This window comes from Pan troglodytes, chromosome 8, assembly GCF_028858775.2.
Source record: "Pan troglodytes isolate AG18354 chromosome 8, NHGRI_mPanTro3-v2.0_pri, whole genome shotgun sequence".
NCBI lineage: Eukaryota > Metazoa > Chordata > Mammalia > Primates > Hominidae > Pan > Pan troglodytes.
In genome coordinates, this window is record NC_072406.2 from 57755347 (window position 1) to 57775833 (window position 20487).

The 20487-nt window shown below is 50.5% G+C and overlaps 1 protein-coding gene across 5 annotated transcripts in view; it reads left to right on the top strand.

Moving 5' to 3' along the window:
* The window catches only part of RASSF4 (Ras association domain family member 4), a 34958-nt gene extending 20206 nt beyond the window's left edge, over nt 1–14752 (top strand). For 2 of the 5 annotated variants that reach the window (XM_016918162.4, XM_016918160.4), the window contains 8 exons: nt 2566–2708; nt 4068–4159; nt 4859–5016; nt 9319–9420; nt 9715–9766; nt 10994–11115; nt 11953–12050; nt 13307–14752. In XM_016918162.4, coding sequence (XP_016773651.3) covers nt 2566–2708; nt 4068–4159; nt 4859–5016; nt 9319–9420; nt 9715–9766; nt 10994–11115; nt 11953–12050; nt 13307–13367 — 828 coding nt within the window. In that variant the 3' untranslated portion in view covers nt 13368–14752. Of the gene's footprint in view, nt 1–2565; nt 2709–3915; nt 4160–4858; nt 5017–9318; nt 9421–9714; nt 9767–10993; nt 11116–11743; nt 12051–13306 lie in introns of those variants that run through there. The other 3 variants (XM_063780627.1, XM_063780626.1, XM_016918163.4) reach the window with 3 other exon arrangements.
* The last annotated feature ends 5735 nt before the right edge of the window (nt 14753–20487 follow it).

Sequence of the window (20487 nt, forward strand, 5' to 3'; positions counted from 1 at the left end):
GAGGCTGCCAAGGATGAGAGAGGCAGCCCCTGGGAAGCTCCTGCACTCCCCAGACAGGCCACAGATCCTCTGCCCCAGCCACAGCCCCACCTGGAACACACCTGCCTGTGCTGCAGGTGGGGGAGAAAGAGGAGTCTTGAGAGCCCAAGCCTGAGCTCTGAGTACTGGGCAGATCCCAGACTCCATAGGCAAGCAAGAGGGACCGGCAGTCCCAAGTTCTTGAATTCTAGGTGGGAACTCCATGTGCACAAAGGCATCGGGGCAGGGAGTGCCTGAGACAGTGACCAGGATTTCAGTGGCACATGGCACTTCTCACCTTGCCCAAGCTCTTATATCTTTTGTAGACCCTTTGTCTAGTTCGCTGGCTCTTCTTTGAATTTATTAGCAATGAGCAGATTAGTCAAGAGACCAAAAGGAGGAGGGAGGCGGAGAATTCGCTGCTGGCTGACGGGGCTTTCCCTCCATTCAGATGCGGCCAAGCTGGGGGAGGGTGAACAGCGGGCGGCTATGTTGGGGGCACACACGTCACCTGTGTAGGCATGTCTGGCCTGAGTCATGGCGAGCCAGCCTGTCCCCAGTACAGCCAAGCCCCCGACCTTGTCCAGGCAGGTCCTGAGGTCAGGGCCACCTGCTCAGCTTTCCTCCCTGTCCCCCTTCACTCGTCTTCCAGGGTGCAGTGCACAAGCAGCTCCTCCAAGAAGCTCCATTGCATCTCCTTCTGCGTCCAAGCCTGAGCCCCTCGTGGCCAGGGCTGTGTCTGCTCCATCTTCCTCTGCCTGGGGTCCAGGGTGGGGCTGGAGGGCAGTGGGTCTCCATGAGTGAGCCATCCTCACAAGCTCTCTCCACTGAGAGGCACCCGAGACCAAGAGGCAAGAACAGAACCCCCCATAGACCTTTGAACTCCATAGATCCATGCTGGCCTCTCCTTCATAGGAAGCTCAGTGACACATCTGTGCTTGTAGAGCACCAGTGAGTATCAAAAACAGCTCTGGTTTCTGCTTGTTTGTTTTCCTTTTTAGCAGATAGTGCAAGGTCATATCTGGAAGCTGTGTGTATATTTGATAACCTTTGGATACACTATTTTCTCTGTGGATGGCAGGATGTTTGAACCTAGAAACCCCATTTCTAAGTTACCATGAAATCCACATTGTGCAGGGTCTTCCTGAGTGTGTCAGGGGTTCAAAGAAGTTTCCATGGCGTCCCTGTTCTCACAGGGCTTTTAGTGCCAACGAGGAGAGAGAAATGGGATTTGTGAATCTAAAATATGGGTCAGAAATACTGCATGATTCCCTTATATAAGGCATCTAAAATAGGCTCATAGAGGCAGAGAGTGAAAATGGTGGTTGCAGGGACTGGGGCAGGGGAGGAGGAAGTGGGGAGTTGCTGTGCAGCTGATATAATGTTTCAGCTATGCAAGATGAGTAAGTCCTGGATATGGGCTGGACAACGTTGTGCCTACAGTGAACAATACAGTATTGTGCACTGAACAGTTTGTTTAGAGGGTAGTTCTTATGTTAAATGTCCTTATCACAATAAAACATAAATAAATAATAAAATTAAATGTTAGTTGAGATGGCAATGAGAGAATGATATTCAAAGTTAATTGTGGGAAGACTAGTGTCAGAGCACATTAGGAGTGTGTAGCTTCGAGACTGCAGCTCTGGGTAGAGGGCAGCCGAGGTTGCTGGCAAGTATTCTGGCAAATGACTCAGCTTGGCCAGGCTTACACACAGAGTGACCGGGATTGGCACAGAGGCCTGGGGTGGTCTCGCAGAGACAGAGGCCTGGAATAGGTCAGAGGCACTGAATCAAGGGCCCAAGGGGTGCCAACCAGCACTACTAGCAAGGTGCCTGCAGAGGACTCTGTTGATTAGGGCCCCAGGTTGGCAGCAGGAGAGAAGCCATGTCACCTGCAGACCTAGGGAAACCGAGGGAGGTTGGGGACATGGGATGAAGGCTGTTGTAGAAATTCTGGTATGGGATATAGGGCTAGTGATGTCTAAGCAGTGGTGAGAAAAACAAGACCCTTTGTCAGCCCTGGCAAGTGGACGCTGCTGCTGTTGGAAGGCACCGGGAGAAGGGTGAGGCTGAGACACAGCTAGGACAGAGAGTGCCCACTTCTGCTCTGGTGGGTGTGGGACCCTGCCGGGCCTGGTGGCCATAGGACCTGGTGGCGCAGGACCCCCTCCCAGGTGCAGTGTGGGCAGAGAGGTCCCCTGCTTGGCATGAGCAGACAGGTTGTGCGTCCCTGGAACCACTTCCTCACCGCGGTGTGGACGTGCCTGCCGGCCAGCAGCTGGATTCCTGTGGGACACCTGACTCAGCCACTGTGTTCTGCGCTGTGCCCCTGGCCAGGCATGAGCTGAGCACATCTCAGGCTCCCTCCCACAGGGCCTGGTCACACACCCCAGGGCACGTAGTGGCTGATGGTCCTTCCTGAGGGGATGGGGCCACTCAGGAGGAGGGATGTGCGAGGCCTGAGTGTTCAGAGCATCCCATCCCTAGGGGGCACAGGGAAGGTAGGCAGCTGCTCTGGGGGAAGGGCTGATGTGTGGACCCCCACAGGAAGAAGGGACTCTGATCATCGAGGGGCTCCTCAACATTGCCTGGGGGCTGAGGCGGCCCATCCGGCTGCAGATGCAGGATGACCGGGAGCAGGTGCACCTCCCCTCCACCTCATGGATGCCCGGACGGCCCAGCTGCCCTCCGTGAGTACCCGGTGGCTTCTGTGACACCTGCTCAGCCTGAGCTCCCTGTCTGGGGTGTGGATTGGGGATATCCCGAGCCTCAGGGTGGGAGCCCTGTTCCCTTATGGGACACTGGCACAGGAGGGTGACCCAGCCTCATCCCCATGCCCCGTGACTGCCTCAGTCCACAGCCTCACCCAGGGTGGCCTCTCCCTCCTTCCTGGAGAACATTCCAGGCTCCCATGACCTCCATTTCTGTTTCTCAAACCTTCCTGCAAGCCACCTTGCTGGCAAGAAGGGACGACTACAGCCAGGGGGGCTCCCAACACCTATGCAAGCCGAACATGTCTCGCCATCTCTTGTTCTATCTTTAAAATTTACACGAATTTAGCCTCTTACTACTCTGTTTTCATTTTAATGTCAAAATTTTAAAAATAAATTTATCAGAATTTCACATTACATTTGTTTAATATCAGAATAATGTTTCTGTCAGGAGGAAATGGTCTCCTGCCTGCCTTACCATTCAATGCACATTTATCTCCTCCTCGGCCCACTCCCAAAAGACGCAGTTAGTGGCTGGGCCTTGCCTGCTTCTGCAGTAGTAACTCCTGTAGAGGGCACACATTCAGAGCTTTGCCCCCTTCAGATTTCATATGAAACCCATGCTGTGACAGCACCCACCACCCTGACAGCCCCAGCACATACCTAGGTGTCCCCAGTCACTCAGCAAATTCTGAGGCACACAGAATTAGAGCATAAAGTCAGACTCCTTAGGAAGGCTGCAAGTGTGACTCACATGTGCCCCTCTTCGAGGTAAAGCACTCACAGACAGCAGTCGCGGCTGTGCCCGTGTATTCTCCAGGATCCCATCTGTCTTCTCTTCCCCAGGTCCCCTGGGCTACAGGGCTGTGCCCCATCATACCCACTCCTTCTCCAGCCCAGCACTAGCTACCCTGGCCTGGGGTTCATCCTGCCAAGAGGCCTGGAGGTTGGGCCCTTCTAGGTGGCCCCTGCCTGACACCCCACTAGGCCTTCGGGATCCTGTTTGGCACACAGCTGCTGGCCTGGCTAAGCCTGGTGTCTAGGAATGCGCAGGCCCTGACTATGTTCATGTGTCCATGTGTCTGTGCGATGCAGCCCAGCACAAGCCCTCAGGTCTGCAGGGCCAGGCTCACTCTCCGTCCAGCAGATGCTGGGGGAGGCCTCTACTTTTCTTTTATTGTTTCAGACTGACTCTCTTGGTTTGAAATCCAGGCCTCACCTCAGCCTGCCTTGCTTCCCGCCTGTGTCCTACCCCAGGGGCTGCTGGTCTCTTCTCCTTGGCCTGAGCTCCCTTTCTCTGCCAGCAGCCATCTCAGCCCTGCAGTTGTCTCTTTTCAGAAAGGAGCCATCGCCCCAGAACGGGAACATCACAGCACAGGGGCCAAGCATTCAGCCAGTGCACAAGGCTGAGAGTTCCACAGACAGCTCGGGTAAGCGGAGCCCGCAAGCTGCCCAGACCCCTGCCTCATCCGGGGTAGGAGCAGAGGGGCTTGGCTCACAACCACAATCTCCGAAGGACAGCTTTGTGCCCCAGCAAAAGAGGGGCTTCACCTGCTGGACCCCTACCCAGGTGCCTGCCTGTGAGGTGCTCTGCCCTCATTCTCGCTCCTTTTTATGGAAAAGTGAGCAGAGGCTTGGGAGGTGACAGTGACAGTGTGGGGGTGGCCTGAGTCCCCCGCCCTGTGTGTGCTATGGGAAACAGGAGCATCCACAGAAGGCACTGCGCTCTCCTGGCCCCTCGCCTCCCTCTGCGACCTCGTCCTCACCCTCTGTACCTGCTCATTCATCCTTTTTGTTCCCCTTCGTTTAGCCCTCAGTGAAGGGCCTGTTTCAGAGCAGGGGCTCAGAAGACAGGGCTGGGGCCACGAAAGACCTCCATGGGCACCCTAAGACAGAGACCAAGAGGGGTATGGCCATGTGACATTGTGACCCAGGTTACCCTGTCTGGGTCTCACCTTCCTATCTGCAAGCTGGGAATATCCAGCCTCCAGTCCAGGAATGGCCCTCACGTCCCCATCTGCCCCAATGCACGTGACTACAGGGCTCTAGGGTGCCAGATCTCCCGACAGCAGGCAGTTGCTCTGTCAGCATCACCCACCCTGCCATTCTCTCACCCATTTCTCATGCAGGGCCCCTGGAGGAGGCAGAGGAGGCCCCCCAGCTGATGCGGACCAAGAGCGACGCCAGTTGCATGAGCCAGAGGAGGCCCAAGTGCCGCACCCCCGGTGAGGCCCAGCGCATCCGGCGACACCGGTTCTCTATCAACGGCCACTTCTACAATCATAAGGTGATGCCCCAGCCTGGCCTCTCCCCTGGGCGCATGGGGAGCCAGGCCTGAGCACAGGCACAGCAAGCACCATGACCTGTGTGGGGGCTGCTGGCATTCCTGTGCCCTCAGGAGGAAAAACCAGGTTGCATCCACATAACAGCCCCGTTTATGACCTAAGCGTTTTCCAGCACATGCTCACTGTCAGTGCATCCTCACAGGTCACACAGAATTCTGGCAAGTAAGCTGGGGATGCCCTGGGCAGACAGTAACGCTGACCGTGTCTTCAACGAGGGCACTTTCTAGGAGGCTTCCCCCCGAACTCGATTGGTTGATCCCTGGGAACACTGTGTATCCAGCCATCACTCTCACCGAATAATTAAGCAGGGGTGTGCCCAGGGCACGTGTGTCTGTGCCCCAGAGAACCTGGACGACCCCAGATTCCCAGCACACAGCCTTTTGTCCAAGGATGCATTGTACTGGCCTCAGGAAAAGCTTTCTTTCCCCAAATTACATCATTCTATAAACAAACTGAACTGTAGCAGGAGAAGTTAATTGTTACTGTAAATAGAATGATTGGCTGTCTGGGCAAGGCCCTGGATGGAGCGTCCTGTGACAGGCCATATCTTTCCCTCAGCACTGGGAAATGCAAGCCGAGATTTCCAGTTGAAGCAGCTGCCCTTCTTGATAGAGGATGACTTATGGCAGGGAGGGGGCTCAGGAGGAGGGTCTCAGGGTCCGATCTGAAGGAGCATGTGTTCCAGGTTAGGCTATCCAGGGGCCATTCAAGCTACACTTAGGGTGCCCTGGACTTTGAAATGTCTACTTTGGAATTCTGCTGGGCAAGCTGAAGGGACCCTGCTTTAATCTCAGGATCTCCCTTCCACCCCCTGCTAGGCTTGTGGTGAGTGAATGAATGACAATAGGGTTGCCTTTGCTAAATCTGGAAAAATCCAGGACTATTCCAAAGTAGAGTCTCCTGAGAGAGTAAAGGGGACCCAGGATTGAAGTTAGGCAGAGATTAACAAAGGTATAGATTAGCCCAAGGACACATAACATGACTTGAGTATTCTTTAAATCTTGTTCCAAAAGGGGTTTAGTGTGTAATGTGTTGAGTACTCATTGTTAGCATTCAAATAAATGTTGATATGCTAGTTTAAGGAATTATTCAAAAATTTTCCAAAATATGTGCGTGGGTTTAGGTATTTTCCAGTTCTGTGTTCCTTACCAAAAAAAGTGGGGCGGGCAGGGATGTTTTGCTCCATGATTCAAAGTAGTGAATGGTGGAGTTTAGCATTGGTACATTCGCTTATCCTCGAAGGGTCTCATTCATCACTAAGAGGTGTGTCTGGTACATTAAACCTTATTGTAGTGATTGCTAGTGTCATAGGAACACCATGTCCCGAGCACTCTGCAGCCTTTGAAATGAACAGTGAGGGTTTTCATCACAGCCTCTCATTTCCGACTGAACCACACTATCAAGAAGAGCTCAGCCAGATGACACGGGGTCTCAGCCTGTCACCCAGTGAGGGCTGCTTTTCCTCCTAGTGACAGATTTGCCTGTGGAATGTGAATCCATTCTTCCAGAAAAAAGTACTGCTTTCAAGGACACGGAATAGTGTCTTAAGCATTTGGGACAGTAGCTCCCCCACCTCCTGGGTAAGGGAAGTCCCAAAGAAAAGCACTATGCAAAAAGCCCTTTCTTACCATGCTCAACATCCATACAGAACTAACGTCCTTGGAAATGAGGGCACAGATTCCTTGAGTCAGAGGCAACAATTGAAATAAGTAATTCCTAGCATTGAATTTCTGAGATAGTTCCAGGTTTTGTTTCTTAGAACTGTGCACGATTACTTCACTCAGTCATTTTCCAAAACTGTTCTGATTCCCAGAAATGTTGGTTTTATTTCCAGACTGGGTGAAACTTTGTAGCTGTTTCTACTACCTGACCTATTGGATTCAAATGTGTTCTGTTAGAGAGAAACCATTTGTGGTTAGAGATAAGAAAGTAGCCAGGGGGCCTTTGTTCCTACTTGGAGTTGGTTGGTATCATCTTGAGAAAAGGCTTCATGCAGAAGAAACACAGTGTCTTGTTAACAAGACTTTTTGTCTCTTTGAAATAGCCTAACTCCTCTGTTTCATCTTTCTTTTTTTTTTTTTTTTTTTTTTTTTTTTGAGATGGAGTCTCACTCTGTAGCCCAGGCTGGAGTGCAGTGGCACGATCTGGGCTCGCTGCAACCTCCACCTCCTAGGTTCAAGCGATTCTTCTGCTTCCTGAGTAGCTGGGACTACAGGTGCGCACCACTATGCCTGGCTAATTTTTGTATTTTTTGTAGAGACGGGGGTTTCACCATATTGGCCAAACTGGTCTTGAACTCCTGACCTCGTGATCCGCCCGCCTTTGCCTACCAAAGTGCTGGGATTACAGGCGTAAGCCACTGCACCTGGCCCTCTCTTCCATATTTCTTTGGACAAGAAAGCCTAATCCTAATCCTGGCTTTCTGTATAACTCAGTCATTCTGCACCTCAACTAGAATTGAGCTGGGGGAAGCAGGTTGAGGTTGAGTCTGACTCTGGCACAGCATGCTTCATTTTATTGTGCTTCTTGTTACTGTACCTTGCAGATTTTTGCAAATGGAAGGTTGCTGAACAGCAACCTTCTATTTGCAAAAATGTGCACTTTTTTTTTTTTGCTGCACCTGCGGTTTCTGCAAATTGAAGGTGTGTGGCAACCTTGTGTTGAACAAGTCTATCGGTGCCGTTTTCCAACACTATGTGCTCACTTTGTGTCTCTGTGTCAGATTTTTTAGCAATAAAGTAGTTTTAATTAAGGCATGCATATTTTTTAGATGTAATACTGTCTCACCCTTAAGAAACTACAGTATAGTATAAACATATCTTGTATACGCCCTGGGAAACCAAAACATTTGTGTGACTCACTTTATTGAGATATTCGCTTCATTGTGATGGTCTGGACCTGAACTCACAATGGCTCCCAGGTGTGCCTGGACTTACCAAAGCGGGGATACTGAATAGGTCCTTGAGCTCTCTGAGCCTCAGCTACCTCCTTGGGAAAACAGAGCTAGGATCTCAGAGGAGGAATATGCGAATCTAAACTTGAGTTTGAAAAGCAAGGAGAGGTTCACCTGCAGAGGAGTCACATTCGCTGGGAGGCACCAGCATCAGGTGGGTAACATGTAGGTTTTCAGGAATCATGGAATCCTTTGAATCGGGGCTCTGTCTTTTCTAGATGGGTAACTCTGAACAAGCTGGTTAACCTCCTAAAGCCTCTGATTCCTTTCTAAGAAAAGGGGACTAGTTATAGCTGCCTCAAAGGGTTGTTATGAATATTAAATCAATGATTGTATGTAAAATCTTAGCAGGTTCAATACACAGCTAGGGTTTATTGAGGACAGACCTATTATGTGTCAGGCAGAGTCCTGGTTGATTTCATATATGGTGTCTCTTAGGCAAAGGCAAGATACCTGCAAAAATATAATGTGTCCCCCCACCCCCCAGCCAAATTGTGAAGAAGCTCTGTGACTGGAGCACATGGTGCTTGTTAGGCAACCATAGTGTCATACGTGCGAGACAATGAGAAGAACTACAGATGTTATTGCACAGTCCCCAGGAAGCCTTCAGATACTTTTAGACCCGCGCTTTCAAACAGTGCTTCTCACATTGAACTGCACAGATCGCTTCACCTTGTGTTCTACAAACGCAGACTCTGATTCAGATGGTATGGAGCAGGGTAGGGAAGGGAGCCGAGACTGTATGGATGCAGCTGGGCTAGACGTCACTTGGAGGTGCAAGGGTTTTAGAAGTCCGTTCCTGTAGGCAGCGGTGCAGACTACGGATTAGAGGGACTGAGACCAGAAGGGAACAAGCTGGGAAGCTGATATGGTGTGACCAGTGCCTCTACTAGGCACTGCTGGGAGAATGAAGAGGAGGAGACAGATTGCGTAACTTTCAGCCTTAGAATCAACAGACAACTGGTGACTTAATCAATAGAAAGAGTGATGGAGAGACTGATTCCCCCACCCTTGTGAATGACTTCCATGGCCCTGGTTCCTCGGGTCCAGAGAGCTGGCCCTTCTGGGTGTGTAGACATCTTCCTTAGGCCTCTGGAAGGCGTGCACTACTACAGCTTCCCGGAGTGTCTCCCAGGTCTGGGAACAGCTTGTGTGTGCATCAGCGTGAATGGACAGGTGCAGGTGTTCCCAGATCTCAGCGTCACCTGCTGCCTTGGTCTGTTCACCATCGTGATGTCAGTCCCTTGTCCCCTCTGGGTCTGACCTGAATTTCTTTCCCTTCCTGGTACAGACCTCCGTGTTTACTCCAGCCTACGGATCCGTGACCAATGTGAGGGTCAACAGCACCATGACAACCCTGCAGGTGCTCACCCTGCTGCTGAACAAATTTAGGGTAAGCCTGGCCAGGAGCGGCCTTGCCCCAGGATGCCAGTGGTCTGCTATTCTGTTGGGGGTGGGGTTCTGGGGAAAGCTGCCCGTGGCAGAAGCTGCCTGGGCAGAAGGTCTAGCAAGGGTCCCTCCGCTGAGCTTTGGTCTCTCGGATTTCAAGCAAGAGGAGGTTGGGAGAGGGCAGGTTCCTTGTGACTAGCGTGTGTGTTACTGGGGGTGTAGTTACTGTCAGGGGACCCTCTCAGTTCTCTCCCATCTCCAAGCACCGTGATCTGACTTCCTGTGACTTCCTGTGCAGGTGGAAGATGGCCCCAGTGAGTTCGCACTCTACATCGTTCACGAGTCTGGGGGTAAGTACCTGCCCCACTTCTGGATCGTAAAAGCAAAAGGTCTCTACCTGTCCAGCAAGCCCCCTCCCCACCAACCACTGACTGTACTCCCTCCCAGATGGGCTCCGTGCTGGCTTGCCTAGTGGGCTAGGGCACACTGTGCCTCCCAGCATGAATATTTCTCCCCCACCCAAACCCAGGCACACTATGGAAGCCTTGAGGAAAAGAAAACATACTTTTGGCTTTGAATTTAAAGCACATTAAAATGTTCTTGGATTTTCTAGGTCGCTCAGTACATTAAGTTTAATTCTTTCAGGATTCTGAAAGAGAATCCCACCAAGCTATAGGAAGCCTCCCTCTCCACCTCTTCCAGAGAAATGGATGGGTGGGTCCCTAGCTCATTGACGCTGGGTCAGGAAGGGTGGGGTGCGTGTCACAGTGCTTCAGGCCCTGGCCCTCCCATCTCAGCTTTCCTTTCTCCCACCCCGTCAGATCTTGTTTCTCTTCAAGCTGCACCTTTGCTGAATGACACTGTAGGGGAGGAAAAATATCTTCTCTTTCTACCCATTTAGGTTTACTGGCTGGGGCCCTGTATTTAGATTAACAAAAGACAGATTAAGGAGAAGAACAAACAGAAGTTTGTTAACACTTGCATCATGCATGCCCTTTGGAATATCCAGGGATGAATGGTTAGAATTTGGGCTTAAATAGCATATTCACAAAAGAGCAGTAAGTTTTTAGAGAAGTGACAAGACAGAGGAGAAGGGCCTGAGTTTCTGGGGAGGCGAAGGGTGGGAAGGTCACCACACGGGGAGCTGCGGGAAGGGAAGGGCTTCAGCGGGACGTGCTGTGCAGGTTCCTCTGGTGCCCTCTCCAGGCTGAGGAGGGGCTCGGGTTGTCTCTGGTGATTAACTCCATCATTGCCTAGAGAGGGACGGGGGCACACCTTGACAAATTTATGTCCTGCTTTTTGGCAAATAGGGGAGGGCAGAGAGCCTCGCTTGTATCTTCTTCTTCTCAATTGCCAGCCGCTCCACTTAATCCTTATGCCAAAGTGGCAGATCTGGGGGCCCTGTTCTGCCTCCCTTCTGCATGAGCAGGAATCTCTCAGGGCAGCGCTGTTAGCGAGGTCTGTGTTCTTAGGGTTCCCTGCGCCCCTAGACGCGCATTTTCTATCAGTTCCTAATCTGGAACAGACAGAGGTGATCCTAATCTCCCGTGATTTTTGTAAACCACCTTCTTTTTCAGAGCGGACAAAATTAAAAGACTGCGAGTACCCGCTGATTTCCAGAATCCTGCATGGGCCATGTGAGAAGATCGCCAGGATGTTCCTGATGGAAGCTGACTTGGGCGTGGAAGTCCCCCATGAAGTGAGTGGGGGCCAAGTCTGGGGAGGCCTGCTCTAGGGTGAGGGGTTCTTGGGTGACGGGGCCTCCCAAGGACTCCTGGCCAGAGCCCTCTCAGTTGGTGTCTCCAGGAGCTCCACACTCTCCCAAAGGGCTCCCAGCCTAGCACAGGGAGGCGCCAGCCCTCCCTCTCCCATCAGTGACCGCCAGCACCAGCAGCTTAGGGGAAAGAAGAATTTGGGTCCTATAAAACCATGGCCCTGTCCTTTTCCTCTTAGGGAAGTAAAGTCTTTTCCTTCATTGGAATGTATTTTGTTGTCATTATGTGAGAGACCTATGCAAAGGCTTTTTAACTAGGCCCTACCTCGCACCTGTGGAAAACAGGGAGATATTTAAGTCTTACCAACAGCCTGAGTTCTGACCAGACAGTGAGTGCATTTCCAAACTCCTCTGCATAGAAGATGCTTATGGGGTTTGAACCTCAAGTAGGAGGCCTAGTGACCCCGTATCCCTCAGGCTGCTGCAATTGCATTCCATTGTTAGAAAAAATGGTGCTCCCACCTCCCTACCCCCTAGCCCAGAGGGCACCCAATGTGACAATGCTGCTGTACTGAATGCTCTTCCTAATATTCAGTTTAATATTTCCTCCCAGGGATAACAGTTGCCTTTGAGATAAGAATAGGCTCCCATCCTGGCATCTGTACACAACACAGCAGTGTGGGGGTGGGGTGGGAAAAGCGGCAGCTCCTTCTGTGGATACAAGATGTTGGCTGGATGGGCCACTATGGAAGCCTTGAGGAAAAGAAAACATACTTTTGGCTTCGAATTTAAAGCACATTAAAATGTTCTTGGATTTTCTAGGTCGCTCAGTACATTAAGTTTGAAATGCCGGTGCTGGACAGTTTTGTTGAAAAATTAAAAGAAGAGGAAGAAAGAGAAATAATCAAACTGACCATGAAGTAAGCAGCACTTAAACAGCCAGTCATGGGTCCTGAACATCAGGGCAGGTCTGCAAAGCACAGCACCAGTGCCGGCTGGGAGGTCTCTCTCTTCCATGGGCACCAGTACCCTGGTATGGGAAGGCCTGCTAACCCTAGCTCCCCAGCATCACCCTCTGGCCCCCTGCTCGGTATTGCCACCACGCTGGGGTGACAGCTTGCCAAAACAGTGGGACACAGCCCCGATCACCCATCCAGTCTTGGCATCCTCACCAGCGCAGGCATGAGCTGCAGAACACCTGGCAGGAAAGTCAGGCAGGAACCCAAGTGGGCGCTGGGTCAAGCTTCTGAGTTCTGCTGGTGATGTGGCTCCAAGGAGCAGGCATGCTGAGGCAGACTTGGCCTGGTTAGGGCCTTTTGTCCTAGTGGGAATTCTGAGCCTTCCCCAAAGTGGCAGATGCTGGAACTCCCAGCCTCAGCTGATGTTTTCAGGTGCAGAGGGCTAGTTCAATGAAAAGGTGAGCAGGTCTCACCTGCCAGCTCCTGGGGACACCACGCCAGGGCCCGGCTGCATGAGTTAGCCAGGCTGTAGTCCCAATGACGTCTCCCCCTCAGCAAAGTGAAGTGTGGTCCAGGACTTGTGGAGGGCACCCCACCAGGGCTGGTGGGGAGGCAGCTAGGAAGGAAAGGGCAGGAGCTCACTGAGAGGGCCTGGGGTATGTGGGGAAAGGATGGATGTTAGCCTCTGGTTGAATGACCCGTGGAAAGCCACATCCTCCACAGGCTCCTGTCTGTGCAGCCAGACCCCAAACAGGCAGAGGAGACCAAAGTCAGAGGGAATCTTCCATTCTGCAGTCAGTCCTGACCCCGTAGGATTTGAGGATCTGGGGGGCAACTAGTGGGTCCACTCAACGTACAGAGTGGACGCTGAGGCCCAGCACAAGGAAGGTTGCCGCATAGGTTATGGCAGAATCTGGGCTGAAACATGGGCTTCCCGATCTCTGCCCTACCGCTCTGTCCACTCCAGTGTGCTGTTGTCTGTATTAGAGTCTGCAATAGAAATGACAACACTCTGCTCTGATGCTCTGTGCAGTCCACAGCCTGGTTTGACTGCACCTCATGAGGCGCAGGCCACAGCCTTCCCTCTCCTTGGCAGAGGAGAGATGAGGCTGCTGCAGGGATCTCCTGAGCTGGCCATCTGCAGGTCCCTCGCTCTGCTGCCCACCTCCCTGCCCTGTCTGGCCTCAGTGAGTCCTCTTGGCGATGTCTCCCTCCAGGTTCCAAGCCCTGCGTCTGACGATGCTGCAGCGCCTGGAGCAGCTGGTGGAGGCCAAGTAACTGGCCAACACCTGCCTCTTCCAAAGTCCCCAGCAGTGGCAGGTGTACATTGATCCCTGGTTGCTGGCCCCGGGCGGTCACATTGACTGATGGCCACCGCCTGACGAATCGAGTGCCTGTGTGTCTACCTCTCTGAAGCCTGAGCACCATGATTCCCACAGCCAGCTCTTGGCTCCAAGATGAGCACCCACAGGAAGCCGACCCAGGCCTGAGGGGCCAGGAACTTGCTGGGTCAGATCTGTGTGGCCAGCCCTGTCCACACCATGCCTCTCCTGCACTGGAGAGCAGTGCTGGCCCAGCCCCTGCGGCTTAGGCTTCATCTGCTTGCACATTGCCTGTCCCAGAGCCCCTGTGGGTCCACAAGCCCCTGTCCTCTTCCTTCATATGAGATTCTTGTCTGCCCTCATATCACGCTGCCCCACAGGAATGCTGCTGGGAAAAGCAGGGCCTGCCAGCAGGTATGAGATCTAGCCTGCTTTCAGCCATCACCTTGCCACAGTGTCCCCGGCTTCTAAGCCTCCAATGTCACCCTGTGAGCCTCGCACAGCTCAGCCCCAACACAGAGGTGAGACCAGGAATAAGGCCACAAGTATCTCACTTTCTCTGCAGAAATCAGTCTTTACTTCATCAGAGAGACCTAAAGCGATTCTTACAAGGAGCTTGCTGCAAGAAACACGGTCATTCAATCACATTGAGGAGGGTCCACATGGCATTGAGAGGGTGCTGCCCTCTCAATGCCCAGCAGCAGCTCTGGAAGGCAGTGCTCAGCCCCATCACCACTGTCCCGTGGATGCCTGTGTACCTCTTGCCTTTTCTGGGCTTGCGTTTCTCTCCTCTAGTGGGTGGGGATGACTTTCAATGACTTTCAATACTTCCCCTGAAGGAAGAATGATAAGGAGAAATGTCTGTTTTGAGGAAAGGGCTTTGAATTCCCCAGATACTGAACAATTTGTGTTTGTGACTGATGGAGAATTTCAGGAATGAATGAGAAAGCCTTTGTGAAACTATGCAACAGTTTACATCAGTCATGTGAAGTATTTGTCTAAAACAGAGCAAACTGAAGACCAAATTATTCTCCTGTTGAGGTCCGTGGATGGCAAATTTAAAGGGAAGAACCACAAAGGCTTGCAAAGATAGGAGAGGCTCCATCTCTAATGCATGTAGAAGCTCCTTACGGGTGCCCATCAAGAGCATAGCTTGGAAGCCACCATGCTGTGCCGAACTGCATCAGGGCAAATGTCACAGCAGGATTTCCCCAACCCAGCTCCATCATCACAGACACAGAGAGCTGCAGGGGAGGCCTGCCCACTGTTTTGTCGACTCTGCCCTCCTCTGGCAGCATAGATCCTTAGGTGCTCAATAAAGGTGTGCTGTATTGAACTGAAGAAGTGAGAACCAAGCTTTTTTTTTTTTTTTTTTTTTTTTTTTTTGCTTTCTGTGCATCCACCCTGACCCCCGGCTCTAACTTCTGAAACTCTTATCCTAAAGGATGTGTGGCCATGTTTGGCAGAAGAGCCACAACTCGCTGCTCTAGGAGCCGACATGACTCCTTCATTTCTGTGCATGCCTTGGGGACTAGGGTGGAGCCTGAGGAGAGGCTGCCATGGAACACGCAGGCGTCACTGGTGGGAGCCTAGAGGTGACCTGGATGATGAGCAATAGAGTCACCCCGAGTCACAGAGTCTTAGCATCAGGAGGGCCCCAAGAATCTTCCAGGCCAGGGGCTCAGGTGGGATGGAAGCAGGGCCTAGGAGAGGGTACAAAACAAATCAAACAGGAGCTCCCAGGTAATTGTACTCCCAAGCTATTATTTACAATCTCAGGTGGAGGACAGCTCCTGTCCCATTGTTCAGCTGTAACTGAGTGACTGCCTTGTGCCAGGCCTGTGCTCAGCCCTGGAGGCACAAAGATGGAGCCAGTCTGTCCTGTGTCTAGGGGTCTTCTCATCAGGAGAAGAAGGCCAGACACTGGAAGGGTCAAGAGATCAGCTGAGCAGCGAACCGGCAAAGCTCCTGGGAGTGAGGTGGAGGCCAAGGCAGAGTTGGCTAAGAAGCGCATGTGGCGTCACAGGCCAAGATGCACCTGCCAGCTAGGAGCAGGCCAGGTCCTGGCACACAGGAAGCCAGTGGAGCAGGAGACCCTCCCTAAGTACCAGCCTGTTTGGTTGGTTGGTTTGCTTTTGAAAGTTATTACAATATTATTTAAGGCCTTTTTGGATAAGTGTCACTTTTAAAGTAGGTGTTATCAATCTAATTTCTGAACGTTATGGGTCAGAAAAATCACTAGCAAGTGGCTCAGAAAAAGGGAAAAGTACACTTCTGCAATCAGCTGAGGAGTTCACACCTTTTTTTTTTTAATCAACATCATATTTGCTGTTCAGAGGCAATCTGAAAAGCTGCAAATTCAGCTCACCTCAACCCCATAATTTCAAACGTTAGAGGCTGGTCTCTGTGGTTTCCTACTGGTTCCTGTGGGGAGCTCCCGCTTTCTTTCTCCATAGAGCTTAGGGTATTTCTCATATGCCCCATTGGCTACCTAGTGTCTCAGGTAATAAACGTATCCGAAGATAAAGCAAAGATTGCTATGGGAGAGTGTTGTCTCCTAAAATAGGACTGTCTTGCCAGGCCAGGCCTCAAGAACCAGAGAGAATAATAAACAGCACAGGATGAAATCAGCATGATTGCAAAAGGACTGGACTCAGGAAAAACAAGTTTGTTTGCCCAGAACAAATTACCAGAAGGGATCAAAAACATCTTGTTTTTCCTCGGTGATAACCATATGCTACCTGATTGGAATGTTTACCAGAAAATGGAAAAAGACCTTCCCACTGGCAAAATAGAGCCAGGGTTCACCCAGGATACATCTGGCCCCTTAGTCCCATGGAAACAAGGCCCAAAGCTTATCCAGTCTGACCAGATGATTTGTGGAGGAACCAGCCCTGCAAAATGTGTCCCGGGTGTGTAGGACGCAGGTGCCTTGCAGCTGCAGAGGGGCAGCGGGATATCCTTGCCAGGTGCAGTGGTGGGCAGCAGCCCCCTGCCCTCAGTTCCTCAGTGGTGATCAGACAGGAAGCTTGGTCGATCAGAGCCAAGCAACTGAGTATAAAAACAGCCAGATGCATGGGCTATATTTAGGCCCTGAGAGCTGCGATTGTTTGGGATCAGGCTAGCTGCTCACGTGCCCTGCCTGAGACTCACGTTGTGCAGGGTAGGGCCCTGTGCCCTCCTGGTCAACTTTTAACAGAGATGTTTTCTCAGACCTAGGAATGGGAACTCCCAGGGTTTTCTTTCCCAGAGAGTCCAAAGGAAACAGAAAGCCAAGTCTCAGGCTTGGTGGAAAGAACCATTGTTCAGGATCCCTGGGCTGAGAGTTCTTGGTAGGAGACGGACCACTGTTGTTACCGCACATGAGCCACACCTATAACTGCCTTTCTGGCACTTGGGCTGGGGATCCATGTTGCCAAACACAGACCCAAGGCAGCAGTGCTCCCTGCTGAGACAGCGTGTGTGTGTGTGTGTGTGTGTGTGTGTGTGTGTGTGTGTGTGTGTGTGTCTGTGTGTGTGTGCGCAAGCCAGTGGGGTGCAGGGGACAAAGACATAGGAAAATGAAACTGTCTTGCCAGGATTTTTCTCACCCCAGAAGACTCTTCTTCCTGGAATGAACCCTTCAAATACCACTGGGCTCAGGGACACACTGGTCCCTGCTGGGTAGTTTCCCAGAGATGTCCCAGCCACTAAGGGATCTGGCCTCTCTTGGGCCAGAATCCCCAGAAATATGTGCAGAAAGATGCCCAGACTGTGTCCACCCCCTGCCTCCCACACCCTTGTTCCCTTTCTCCCTTGTGTTTTGTAAATATCATGCGTGACCATTTTCAATAATTTAATTTGCATAAAAATTGCCTAGAATCCCATTTGGGAGATAGACTGTTATAGAGAGGTTAATAGGCTCTGGAGCCAGGCTTTCTGATTTCAAAGTCTGGCTTTGCCACTTACAAATGTGCATGACCTTGGGCGAGTTTCTTGCCTCACTTTTCTCATCTGTGAAATGGGGATTCTGTGTGGAAGAAAACAAACTCAAAGTGCTTTCTACTATTCTCTCACTCAGCAGCAATAATCACAAAAGACTTCTGTGACCAAATGGGGTGAGGGATTCTCCCCACACACCAACCAAGCAATCATTTCTGCAGGGACACCAGCTGGGTGTCCTCTAATTCAGTTTTGACACTATCTACTTGGAGATGGCATCACCTCCCATAGGTTGAGGGCTCAGTCCCATAAGATGGTCTCCACCCTTCCCATTAGTTACAAGCCCTGGCCTCTGGAACTTGTGAACCACCCACTTCAAGTTGGGATTCTCGTGACCCCCTCCTTGGGTTAATTTGCAAGAGCGGTTCACAGAACTCAGTGAAACACATTTCCTGGTTTATTACAAATGATATTCCAAAGGATATAGAAAAAGAAATGCATATAGTGAGGTATGAAGGAAAGGGTGCGGAGCTTCCATACTCCTTCCCCTTTGCACCCCCCGACCCCAGGTGGCACCCTCCGGTAACATCCACGTGTTCAGGTATCCAGAAGCTCTCTGAACCCAGTCCTTTGGGAGCTTTTATGGAGACTTTGTAACACAGGCATGATTGATTAATCCATCAGCCATTGGTGATCCACTTCACCTTCAGTTGCCCTCCTCCCCAGATGTTGATGGGGTGGAGCTGAAATTGCCATCCTTCTAATCCTGCTGTGGTCTTTCCAGTGACCAGCCCCATCCTGAAGCTACCCAGGGGCTGCCAGGCATCAGTCAACTCATCAGCATATAAAAAGACATCACTTTGGAGATTCTAAGGATTTTAGAAGTTGTATGTCAGGAAACGGGGAGAAGATCAACTATGTATTTCACAATATCACAGGATAATAACAATTCCTATCTCTTACGGTTGGTGGGAGGTACATTAGTCAACTTTAATGCAATAATACCACCAAGAATCTCAGTGTTACAAGAGCATTTGTTTCTCTAACATTACGTGGGACTGTTGTGGTTACATGTGAGCTTCTGTGGCTCTGCTCCATGTGTCTTATCATCCTGGTTCCTAGACTAAAGGGGCAGCCCCTACTTGGGACATGCTATTCTCAAGGCAGAGGGAAAGAGCAGAGTCCTGGCAGAAACACAATGACTTGAAGTTTCTTCTGGGATGTGATGTACCCCTTGCATCCAGTCACATGCGGTCAGCCAATTCAAATCAGTGGTCAAGTCAACATCAGTGGGACAGGCATGTGGTTCACCAGGAGGCACCAGAGTCACACCACAAAGTGCAGGGACCAAAACCAGAGAAGGTGGAGCAAACCCTCAGGAATAATCATGCCTCAGGAATCTCACGTGAGATCCTCAAATGCTGCAAACAGTGCCTGGCACACAATAAGCACTCAATAAGTGTTAACTATTATTATACTAACAGCTAGGCTGAAGGCATAAAACCCTACCTGCTTTCTCTCCTTGTCTTTTTCCCATTCTCCTTTACCCTCCTCTCCTTCATATCTTTTTCTGGCTCTCCCTCCTCTCCATCCTTACTGCCCAGGACTCTGTCCACACTTAGGGACACACACCCCTTTATTTCCTGACTTTCGTCTCTCTCTTTTTAAAAAATCCATCCTCGTTTACCCAATGCTTTAGTTGACATACCTCTGGCCCTTCTATGGCTGGCCCAGTTGTTTTCAGGTATAGGAAAAAGGGATAATCCATCTTTATGTAGACATTAAAGGAGTTAGTTTTAATTAGTAACTACCTTACTAACAAAATGGCTTTTTAAAAATTATCTTTTTATTTTAGTGTACATAGAGCAGACAGTCCCAACGGGTCATGTTTGCTCCTGACGCTTTTCCTAAACCATTTCTAGATCTCTGGCCATTGCCCTTTACCCCAAACTCTCCAACCACCAGCATCAACCAACTTATAACAATTTAATAATAAAAGTAACAACGACTCTCATTTCTTCTGTGTTATACATTGTGCTAAGTGCCTTACATTACCTCATTTAATCACTGCAATAGTCCAGATACTCTCTAGATTGCGAGTGGAGCTTCTTTGTCCAGACCTCATTCAGCTTTGTGCTTTGCCATATGCAGAGACAGCTCCCTACAGAGCAGAAAGCCCCAACTTAAGAGAATGAACCTATGACTTAGTTTAGCCTCCACCAACAAACCACTGTATTACTTCAGGCAGGTCAGCCTCTCTTGCTTCAGTTTACTGATTTGCAAGACAGATATGATAATCTGTGCTTCATGAGACTATGGTGAAGATGAATAACCAGAAGATAAGATGTAAAAGTACTTTGTAAACAATAAGGCATCTTATAAATTCATTCATTCAACAGCTATTTACTGAGTGTCTGTTCCCTGCTGAGCACTGTTTTCAGCACTGCAGACACAATAAAGAACTAAAGAGACAGATCATGAGAGGCATCGGGTGCCACTGCGAGGTCCTTGGCTTTGCTCTAATAAGTTGGGAAGCCTTTGAAGGTTTTTAACAAATGAATGACATGATCTAACTTAGGTTTAAGAGGATTACTCTGGGGCTGTGAATAGACTGTAGGGCAACCCGTCTGGAAGCCAATATAATCCAGAAGGTGGATGAAGGTGGCTTGGTGGTTATAGCAGTGGAAGTGTTGAAAGTGGCTTGATAACGAATATATTTTAACGATGAAGCCGACAGAATTTGTGGATAAATCACAGGTGAATTTTGGATGAAAAAAAGAAGAGACAACAGTGACATCAAGGTTTTTGGCTTGAGCAACTGGAAAGATGATGGGATCTTCACCCATCCCTGGGAAGAAGACTGTTGCAAGAACAGGTTAGGTAGATATCAGGAATTCATTTGGGGGGTATGTTAGGTTTGGGATGTCCATTACACATGCAAATGCAGCTCTTGAGTAATCAGTTCGATATACAAGTCTAAAGTTCAATAACATTTACGTCCCACAGTCAGACTGGAGTTACCAATGCGGGAGTCTTCAGCATGCAGCAATAGCATTGGAAGCCAAAAGGCGGAGGAGCTCCCCAGGGAGTGGGGGAACACGGAGGTCAGCTGGTCAGATGACTGAGCACGGCCAGGATGGCTGAGGAGGAGCCTG